General features: G+C 29.9%; 3 protein-coding genes across 5 annotated transcripts in view; 2 read left to right on the top strand and 1 right to left on the bottom strand.

Annotated features, from left to right (window-relative positions):
* The first annotated feature begins 1,356 nt into the window (after positions 1-1,356).
* On the top strand, positions 1,357-2,404 carry LOC116428613 (protein lethal(2)essential for life). The gene has a single exon (XM_031980447.2). The coding sequence runs from the start codon at positions 1,584-1,586 to the stop codon at positions 2,223-2,225; it is 642 nt and encodes a 213-aa protein (XP_031836307.1). The 5' UTR covers positions 1,357-1,583; the 3' UTR covers positions 2,226-2,404.
* Positions 2,405-5,263: 2,859 nt separating this feature from the next.
* Positions 5,264-6,163, top strand: LOC116428614 (protein lethal(2)essential for life). The gene has a single exon (XM_031980448.2). It carries the CDS (start codon positions 5,394-5,396, stop codon positions 5,979-5,981), a length of 588 nt encoding a protein of 195 aa, XP_031836308.1. The 5' UTR covers positions 5,264-5,393; the 3' UTR covers positions 5,982-6,163.
* The window catches only part of LOC116428606 (uncharacterized), a 79,747-nt gene continuing 74,103 nt past the window's right edge, over positions 5,982-11,625 (bottom strand). For all 3 annotated transcript variants that reach the window (XM_031980435.2, XM_031980436.2, XM_031980437.2), the window contains 6 exons: positions 11,504-11,607; positions 11,323-11,422; positions 8,602-8,683; positions 8,306-8,495; positions 8,040-8,135; positions 5,982-7,965 (listed from right to left, as the gene is read on the bottom strand). In XM_031980435.2, the coding sequence (XP_031836295.2) occupies positions 7,813-7,965; positions 8,040-8,135; positions 8,306-8,495; positions 8,602-8,683; positions 11,323-11,422; positions 11,504-11,607 (725 nt within the window). In that variant the 3' untranslated portion in view covers positions 5,982-7,812. The remainder of the gene's footprint in view (positions 7,966-8,039; positions 8,136-8,305; positions 8,496-8,601; positions 8,684-11,322; positions 11,423-11,503; positions 11,608-11,625) is intronic.

Raw genomic sequence — 11,625 nt, 5'->3', positions numbered from 1 at the left:
AGCTATTTTATTTCAATATTTCTCAAATTGATACATTATACAGGGTATAATATTAAATATCAAATTTTATAGTTTTAGTGCATGAAATCAAGTGGTGACTGAGAGTCACCTCTCGAGTGCAAAGGGTTAATCGATATTCGTATAACAGAAAGGGACAGTTGTGAGCAAACTATTAATTTCTGACCCATGGTACCTTCGTAACAAGTAGAACACAATGCAGTTACACAAAATTTCAATTTTTCAAGCTCAAGACGAATTTTGCGAGCTTTTTTACATCCCCTTCAATCAAATGAACAGTGTAGAATCATGTTATGGTAGTGTAACAGATATTTTTGAAATACCCTGTACACATTGAAATAAATGAAATAAAAGATTCATTCCATCATTAAGTAAAATAAAAAAGAGAAATGAAACAAACAGTTACAATTTAACACGTTCGCTACTGGCGTCACATATTTGTCATCCTATATTTTACGTAATGAAAATGAAATTAATCCTATAAATATTGTTCCATTTTTTTTAAATTTAATTTAGAAGATTTATTCGATTAAAGAAAATATTATAATTGAGAAGATCGTTACCGAAATAAGCACTGATAACGGGTTAAGCTCCACAACCTTTAATGTTCCTTTTAACACTTTGAAGTTAGGTTTAAAATTGTCCCACTTTTTTGGCAGTCAATGCATGGTGGGATATTCTTTCATCCACCAAACTTAACCCCTTGCTTTGCGATTTAATTTCACAAGAACATTTGTTAGAAGTATTTATCGTTAATAATGCATTAGTAAAAGAAAACATTCCATGCTCTTTCTATATCTAGATTTAGCATAAACCATACAAATTGCTAACAAGAATAACAATGTTTCATTTACAACTTAACACAACTCAATGACATTTCTGTTTGTTAAACCATGTCAGAGATCTTCATCTTGAGTCTGACACGATATTGTAAGGCAAGGTGTCAATTAAAATGACTCTTATACTATTATCATGCAGGTCGAGTTTTTTTGCTTCATTAAAATTGTGTGTCCCTAAGGGTTAACACCTCAAACGCTTCCGGAGGTGTTGAGAATCACTGCTTTAGACACAGCGAATCTCGGGGAACCTGTTTTCACTATAAAGTAACGGATCTTGTATAAGTGGACATTCACAGTCAAATGTTTCTCAGTAGGTATAGGTATATAAATCATGTTTACGTTATATTGCGCAGGTCTGGTACATACATACACAACAGATCTCTATTCAGAAGCGCCGGCTTGTTTTCAAGAGCAGTTCTCGTGGTTTCTAGGCTCTTCTCAGCTGGCGTGACGTTTAGTCCCCCCACTATCTTACCTAATGCGCAACGATACGCGTATAAAGAGAACTGCGTGTTGTCGATAGATGATTCACGTGCGAGCGACATAACGGTTCGGCTGCACGATCAGCTGAAAATACATCGACGATTCATACGTGTTACGTAATAGTAACAAGAACAGATAGACTATTATCTAGTATAGTGGTTGGAGCATATAAACAGTATTATTCTAGAAGTGCGATAAACGTTCCACGTACGCTAGTGACAAGTGAGATTCTACCGCAGTGAGATGTCGCTGATACCAATATTATTTTCCGATTGGTGGGAAGATTTGGATCGGCCCCATCGACTTTGGAACCAATATTTTGGCACAGGCATAGATCCGGACGATATCTTATTGGACGGGGAGCTTTCAGAGACGTTATTATATCGGCCTACGCCCCGACGCAATAACAGACGTTATCATCCATTTTGGCGGGCTTCTGCCAGAAAAGGACACGGCGCGTCCACCGTGAAACCGGACAAAAACAAGTTTGAAGTAACGTTAGATGTATCACAGTTCGTAGCGAACGAAGTTAACGTTAAAGTAGTGGACCAGAATGTTATCGTTGAAGCGAAGCACGATGAGAAAGAGGACGAACATGGCTGGGTATCGAGGCGGTTTGTCAGAAAGTACATTGTACCATCGCAATGCGACATTGACCGGGTAGAATCGCGTTTGTCAAATGACGGGATCCTGAGTATCACGGTACCCAGGAAAGAGCCATTGAAGCCCGAATCGAGCGAGAAAATTATAAAGATACAATATACTGGAAAACCCGCGCTGACAAATTGCGAAGAGCAAGTCAATGGCACACCAGAGTCGCAAAAGGAACAGACACAACGAGGACAACGAGAACAAACACACCAGCGGGGAAAGAAAAGGGGTTAAGAACGCATCAATTTCTCTGTCATGATCATCTGTGTTTATTTCATTTTTTATTGCATACTCCATTTTTTATAAACATGGTTAGCATAGTTTATAATACTAATGTAACACTTAAATCAGACTGATATAAAATGTGTATAAATGGCATTAAATAAATTTTGCACTATTTTTGTTGGAATAAATGCGTTTCTTTTTTTTAATTAAATAATGTATTGACCTTTTCTTTTCACATCCTTTCCTACAGTCGAGTTCGTAGTTATTAACACGTAATTTAATTAAAATGTTTTAGGAGCATTACAACAATTAATATGATATAGACTTATATATACTTCAGAAAGATGTATGAGGTGTAGAATTATGTTTTTATAATAATTCTGTTTAAAAAATGGCATATTGAATATAGAAGAAAGTAACGTTTTTAATGGAAGAATTTGAATGTCGATTATCGATATAGTATATCAATATATAAATTATATTTTTGCAAAACTTTATTTTATTATGCAAATTGACGTACCTTAACCTCCTCTTTATTTGAATTGTCACTTTTGGCATTGTTGTGACCATTTTAACTTATGTTAACAAAGTATATTAATACATTATGATTCAAATACCTACACTGTTTCTAAAGAATGACTCAATATCAAATAATATTTTACTATTTATGAATAGTTTCTTTTCGTACGTCACCGTTCAACGTTTAGTTAATATATCAATTATCAGTGTTTATATACGTTTTTTATCTGTTATATATAATTTATAATAAAATATATAGAAATTTACTTTTCAGCAATAGCCTATTGACTCATATTTCGTAGTTTATTTTTCCTGAATACAGCATTCATAATTGACGATATTTTATATTTTATATTTTAAATTATTATCGTTTAATATAGGTTAAACTGAAAATAAAGATATTTCGAATCTTCGAGAGTGCATTAACCCGTATAATAAACATAGATATAGTATATTGGCTGTGAGCCAACATGTGCAAGGTAGAAGCTTAGAAGCACCCAGAAAGGTCGATTTTACGCTGTACAAAAATAGAACGTACGACGAGAACATTATAGATAGAGTCTCAGAAAAATTCATTACCTAAAAGTGTTTTGTAAAATTGGCTGATCTTATATTGTTATTCTTCGTTTTCTATGTAACGATTTTATTTCATCTGCAGAAGTTACGCTTCTCGAAATAGATAATCAATACTGTGTTACTCCGTCGTAGAAGATTCGCCAAGAAGAAAGTGAAACTCAGTAATAGTCAGTTGTACGTTTAGCGAATTTAATTGAACATTTGAGTGTTCGGAAAAGTAATCATTTGAATTGAGGAATGAAATATTTAATATAACGATTATTACTAAAAACTGTTTGTTTCAGTTCAGTATAGTTATATTTGTTGATGAATTAATATTCATTATATATTATGATTTTTCGTGTTTTGATAAATAAAGACGAAGATAGAATTTTGTTATTACATGTATTGTACAAATAGCTGATTAATAACATACTATTCATAGGAATCGAATCTGTAAAATGTAAATGTTTCAAAATTCGCAAGCTTTCATGATGAGGCAGTTAGCTATGATGGTATGTTGAAAAAATTTCTCCAATTATTATTTCTAACAAATGATAAAATAACAGTAAAAAACCTGAAGAAGAAGTTCAGATTCTCCTGTTTGACGCACATAAATGACAACAAATGACGTCAAGGTTAGCGTGTTCTGGCTTTCCTGACGACGAAAATAGAAGCCTGATGTACTCTCTTTTTTTATATGAAAATCATACAAATATTTTAAGAATTCATATTGTCCAGTATCCTTTAATTAAATAAATATAGTCCAAATTTCAATTTCAGTATATGGTGTTAAATAGTTAAGTGTAACAAATAAAGTAATAGTGCATTATTTTACTTAATTGTAATTTTTTACTATTCCACCTTACGTAATTATACCTTTTGTTTTAAATGCATACGTTTACTACATAGCAACGTTTGTAAGGTGAGACGTTTTACAAACGTTTATCTTTATTTCTACATTGTGGCAATATTCTCGTTGGATACATATTTGCCGAACCTAACCTTGCTCGTATCTTACGATATCATCTTCAGAACCTTCATCCATTAAGCTATCAGTTTTTGTTAAATAATACAACACAACATAGGAAAACGTAAAATCCTCCAAACGTACGTGCACTCACTGGGTTATTTTTAGAAAAAATTTAATGCTGGCTAACCTTCTATAATTAACACTTTGAATAAGGATTTTGTTCCGTTTCACTTACGTAAAGATTCCAAAATAAAATTGTATTGTATGTATGTACGTATGTACATGGTTAGCTATAGAATACTGCAATTTTATATAAAAACAGTATGTACTAGGAAACATGAAAAATAGGTAAGACTCCTATTTTAATGAAATTTAACATTGACTAACGAATTAAAAATTTTACAGAAAACAATGCTCAAGAATATATACGTACACAATGAAATCTAATTAATTTTTATCGATAACATGGTTCTAAATGTATGTGCTTACCTTATAAAATGTACTTACGCCCATATGCTCCATATTTAAGTACATACATACATACATACACACATATGCAAAATGCCGGTGAATGACACGCTTTAAATGACACTTTTCACATGCGCGTAGGTGTATCTCAATTTGTTATATGCATAGAAAGAAGATAAATATTAATGTAGTACATAAAAGAGTACTCTTTTAGTAGAAATAACGACATAAAAATCAAACGTGTGTCATTGTAAACAAAACTAACAATATTTGAAAAGATGTATTTATACGCCGTAGGTGCGCTGCGGTTGCGCAGTAACAAATTTCATTGAATCATCATGCTTTTACGATTTATATAGATAATCATTATTCATATCGTTATGTCAACATCATTCCAAAATGATATTTTTACCAACGTGCGTCCTTTGTGAGCAATAAAATATAGAACTTTCCTGAAAATCTACACCGGCTCAGAATGTTCTAGACCCATCTCCTGCCATCGGCTGCGTCGCTATAAATACGTGAGCTACGGAGCATAGCAACAGTTCATTGAAAGCAAGAGACGAGTGAGCATCGAAGCACCCGGCAAGTTAAAAGCAAATTATAAGATTTGCAAATATTACGTTTTTCTAACGTAACAGTTAATAAGTGATCAAGTCAAAATGTCTCTGGTACCGTTGTTGTTCTCTGACTGGTGGGAAGACTTGGATCGTCCGCACCGGCTATTAGACCAGCACTTTGGCCTGGGGTTGTACCCTGAACAATTGCTGAACACAAACATCCTGGACCAGTATATTCTACCTAGTCGCAGGAGGATGACGAGAAGTCCTTTGATATACTACAGGCCATGGGGTGAACTCCTGCGTAAAGAAGGCGGAGGTACGTCTACTGTCAAGGCTGATAAGGACAAATTCCAAGTAGTCCTGGACGTCCAACAATTTAAGCCAGAAGAAATCAGTGTTAAAGTCGTCGACAAAGCTGTCGTTGTCGAGGGCAAACACGAGGAGAAACAAGACGAGCATGGATGGATTTCTCGTCAGTTCACCAGGAAATACATAATACCTGAACAATGTGATATTAACGAAGTAACATCAAGTTTATCATCTGATGGTGTACTGAGCATTACTGCGCCTAGAAAGGATCAACCGAAACCACAGTCGGAGAGAGCAATCACTATTGAACAGACTGGAAAGCCGGCATTGAAGGAAGGTCAAGAAAAGAAGGAGGAAGAGAAGACAGAAGAAAATTAATTTTTTGTTAAACATGGCTGTTACAATTTATTATAATCTGTATTTCTCTTTCATATAGTTTCATGTAATTTTATAATTACATACTTCGTATGTTCTTCAAAATGTGTTAACATGTAAAGTTCCTTTTTATAAATTATAGCTTTAAGAATTTCTTAAATAAACTGTTTAAAAAATAAAGATAATATTTCGAACTTCCCCACTACATCCCTTATTTTTGATCGTTTAAAAGTCAAATGGACATGGTCGTACTTTCCTTGTTCGATCCTTAAAAATTCCAGTTTACCGGTTCCATAAGATTCAATTGAGTTTATTTACTTTTTATTATTTCCTGTTTAGAAGTAGAAAAATAGCATAGTCGTGCCGTTTTTTGGTGAAATGGAAGAAGTACAATTGCGCTCTTCGGCAAATTTCAATTAAATTTTCCCTTGCGCCCGAGCATTCAAATGGTTAATTTACGTGCAGTCCTAAAGTTTCTTATATTTAAAAAAATTCTAAGATAATTGTACATTACAGAGTTTCGATTTTATGTAAAATATATCAGGTTAATTCGTAAAACGTGATCATCTAAATATATTTCGTTCTATATTTTAATATTATAAAGTTTCTTTTATATTACAGTTTTTTAAAGTATTATGCAGTATGGCGCAACAAGTACTAAAGAAAAGTAAGTAAAAACATATTAAAGAAAATTTATAAATTTAAAACAACAATTAGTAGTTAACTAATTAAATCATAGTTAAATCAATTTACTCAATGAGTAACAAGATATATATAAAATTTGGAGGTAAATCTATAGGTTATACAAATATTTAAATTTCATATATGATTATAGTCCGGTTTCAAAGAACATATCAAAGTATTTAATATTAATTTATTACAGATTTATTGCTATTTCGTTACATTCAGTTGTCTTTTGATACATTGAATTTATATATTTAATGTAAAATCAGAACTAATATTTTACCTCACTGACAATAAATATTATAATGTTTAAGACCACAAGAATATAAACATAACTGACATACATTCAACCTGTATAAAGTTTTGAATTACATTGATTGAGTTTATATCCCTTTAAATTGAAAAGAATATATATTTTTTTAATATCTAATACAAATGATAAGTGGAAAGATTTAAAACTGCAAATTTATATAACTTACTACTTTATTCGTTGTATTACATTTGATTAGATTTTTCATATTAAGATTTATAATAAAATAGTGTATTTAGACACTATTTCTTAAATTGACAAAAATTCTGTATTAGGACTATTATGGATTGCTATATTACAATATAGTACACTTGTTAATTTATATTTATTTTTATATTTATATGTTTATTTATATATACATATATTTATATTTATATTTATATTTATATTTATATTTATATTTATATTTATATTTATATTTATATTTATATTTATATTTATATTTATATTTATATTTATATTTATATTTATATTTATATTTATATTTATATTTATAGTTATATTTATATTTATATTTATACTCATATTTTATTGTCGGCTAGAAAATTTGAATTCCTGGAGAATTATTAAAAAGCTCTATTAAATGCATTATGAAATATTAAAATAAAATATTCATTCATCAAGACTTGATAACATTTGAGTGTTATTATCTTGTAAGATAAAGTAATTATAAAGCTACGTACTCAATTTTTTACGAATATAATTACAAATTGTTTCCAGAGTATTATTTCCTTTTTATCCTTATTCAAATAAATTCAGTAAATAAATGTATTTTTTAAACATTGTTCTTAACTATAGTTTAAAAATTTACAATCGTACAATACATTTGATGATTTAATATCAGCTATCCTTTAGTACTTCTTTTAAAATAGAACCTGTATTTCTCGCTGGAACAAAGTCCGGGAATGTTGGTAGATTTACATTCGATAGCAATAGCGTGGATTGTGTTGATGATGTAGAATGTTGCCTACTATGACCAGGTCTTGGTAAAGACTGTAAGACAAAATACACATTATAATATAAAATTGAATTAAATTTACGAAATTTATTCTAATAGTTATACGCACCGATGTTTGAATGGGTAGTGCTGGTAACTGTGGTTTAGGTATCGATTCAGTTTCCAAAAATCTTACAAATGCTGCTGTCAAAGATGATTCTTGATCCTGGAGAACAGAAAAATTAAATACTGTGTTAATATTTATTTTTCAGAACAATATAATTAAACTAAGATCATATAATTAATCTTAAACCCATGAATATTTTAAAAGTAAAAATGTACACACATATTGTTAAGTAAAAAATTTATAATTATTTCTTAATAAATAAAAGTTACCTTATTAGCAATATGAGAACCACTGCTCAAACGCGAAAACCAATTATTTTGAGCGGCCGCATTATTCAAACCAACTTTATCCTTTTCCGTTTCATTGAAGTCCAAAACTGTAGAAAACACTCTGAGTACTGAAGATTTGTCTGCTGCCGACGAAGATAGATAACCCAAGAAAAGATTTTTAATAAGAGTTCTGAAAGAATTTTTGTTTTATATTAATAATTGTATGTACAAAACTTATATTTACATTTATGACAAAAGCAATATTATATAAATGAAATGAAAATTCATTTACTCACTTATCAACTTTTCCCTCTCCACTTTGTCTTGCTTCCTCTACCCTCTGATCAGCTGTAGCTACAAGATTCGTCAATCGGTCCACTATAAATATATGATAACAAACGTGAGAAACAGAGTAATATAAGTAATAATAAATGAAGTATAATAATAACATTATTGGGATTTTAGATTAAGTAATATGCTCGAAATTATACAATATTTTATGTAAAACTGTTTACTATTGGAGGAATATTTTAGTATCTTGGATATTTTATTTCTATACATATGCATTCCAGCGTTGCAAGGTTGGTAGATTTGAAGGTTGAAAAGACATGAGCGTAAGTATAACACAAGTACTGGTTGTTTGAATATCACACCAGTACCTGATGTAATACTCACACCCGTGTCTTGGTTGTTCATGCTGCATTCTTCATTCATCATGCCGTACTAGCAAACTAATTTTCACACATGCCACTAGAAGTAAGAAAGCTATATTAATATGGTAATAAGTACTTTAGTATGTTACAATATAATAATATAATTAGTTTGTTACGATAATATAAATTATTGCATTAGAATTCAATAACAATCTTATTATGATATTATGATGCCATTACAATCAAGTTGAAAATTTATTCTATAAATTAATACAATTTGTTTCAAATAATTATAATAACCATAAAATATTCTTACTTTTACAAGATAAGAAAAAAATATTTAAATCATAAAAATAATTGTTTCTGAAGGTGATGGTAAATTGTTACAAAAATGAAATAAATTAAGGATTGGTTAATGCATTATAAAATTAAGATTAAATAAGAAGAAAATATACATTATTAAGTGGAAAATGAACATATTTTTTTACATGCTTTCATCTTTGTAGGATATTGGTAACGGGTGGGAAACCCCACGAGGTAATATGAGCTTTTACAATTTTCACGCTCACAGTTACCGCATGAGATTACCCACTCTAGCGCTACCAAATTGTACGTGTGGTTTTATATATTTTATTCTTATATCATGAGCAATGTACTATCTTAGACTTCATCATAAAATACTTGGGCTACTATTGAAATATCTATCAATTTTTAAATTCATTTACTATAATAATATATATTATACAAATGATATAAATATACTGTTTACTTCTCTCTCATTTACACACTTCTGAATCGTATGATTGCAAATGCAATTGACAGGATTATACAATTAATTGTAAATGATAGATGATCATACATAAAAATTCATAACTTGAGCATATGATGTAATATTATTTTAGATGCATGGTAACCAACATTTGTTTCAAAGACTAATAAGTGCTAAGGTCATTACATTACTCAATGCATCACTGTCATATTGTATTTGCATTAATAACTCAATTATATATATATGCAGATTCAAAGTCCAAAGTGTAAAACAAATGTAGAACAAATATTTATTAATACATATAAGACATTGTTAGATTTTTAACTGAAAAAGGTAGTTTTACATACATACAGAGTAATATACAATTAAATATTTTGCTTATTTACGATCTTTTATGTGAGAGATCAAGAATTTCTGTTCAGAAATATGCGAGAAGATAGTACCAGCACCAGTGGCAATGCATGAACCAATGAAGTTGTGATTTAGTGTGCTAAGGCGACGGTCCAGTTCGTAGCCGGATACCAGCAAGAATCCTGGGCTGTTCTCAAAATCCCAGAATTACCAGCTGATATTTGACTACGTCACCGGAGTTTCTATGTGTTTGCGTTTGCAGATTAGTCACAGATCACACTCAAACCAATAACTATAGAGTAGGATTTAAACCATGTTACCAGTGCATAAATTATAATGAGTGTGTATGATGTTTTGCAAGCTGATTTATAGCAAGCTATAAAAGTATCAGATTTTTTTTGTCCAATTTTATTATATGTGCATCATTAAAAAATATCAACGTGAAAGTATGTTATATCCATATTTTTTGTATCAATTATAGCATACCAGTACTATTGCACTATCTGTGTAACTATAATACTAATTGTTGTATTCACCAATAGTCATAAGATATTTCATTGTCTTTATTTTAGGCTGTATATAATAAGCATTGTTACATTATGTTGTAAAACTTAACACTAATTACGTGTTTCTGTGAAATGTTCCTAAAAAATATCTTTTTTATGAGAATAATAATCCACTTACGAATAAAATTCAAGAACATATTTTTATATATATAATAAACATAGTGTTATAGAAAGTGTTTTATCATATTAAAATAAGATAGAGTATTATTCTCGATATAATAAAATTTCGTATCTAATATCACTGAAAAAGTTATACAGGAAAGTTCAATAATTAAGCAATAATAAGCACTGTTCTACTTACAAATAAAAACAGTTTAAATATTTTTCGTATATCACTATTATCAATTTCATTTTACACACTAATCCCGAATGAATATATATAACCACACCAAATAAGCACACGTATGTATTATTTACTTACGTTTATCAATATTTCTCGCATTTAATGATTATATCACATATTTGATAATACATTAGAAAAATTTTGTATAATAGCTCCAGAGAATGTTTCAGTACAAAATTATTGGTATTAAAATTTTATGACACTCTTTAAAGCCAATAAATTTTTATGATATATTTTAATTGTGAAAATATGTTAACCATGCGAGATGTAAAAGGGATAAGAGATGCAGGCAGAAATAAAATGTAAAATTTTTTGATAATTATAAAATTAAATACCTTCTTCATTCAGTTGTTCAATACGTTCTGTTTTTCTATCAAGTTGCTCGCTTAATCTGGATGCTGCTTGTAAACATTCTTTAGCTTCAGCTAATTGCTCCTGTTAACAGGTATTAAAAATAATATTGAAATAATAATCTGATAAATAAATTTCGTTGTACGAGTAAATTTGTGAATGTACCTTAAGATTAATAACGTCATTAGCTAATTCTTCTTGCTTCATATATGATTCATTTAATTTCATTTGAAGTCTTTCTGTTGCTGCCTTGATGTCCTTCTCTTTATCTAAAATAAGGAACGCGA

The sequence above is a fragment of the Nomia melanderi genome, chromosome 1, assembly GCF_051020985.1.
Source record: "Nomia melanderi isolate GNS246 chromosome 1, iyNomMela1, whole genome shotgun sequence".
In the NCBI taxonomy this organism is placed as follows: Eukaryota; Metazoa; Arthropoda; class Insecta; order Hymenoptera; family Halictidae; genus Nomia; species Nomia melanderi.
Note: the sequence above shows the minus strand (reverse complement) of the source record. Positions and strands in the feature narration are given on the sequence as shown.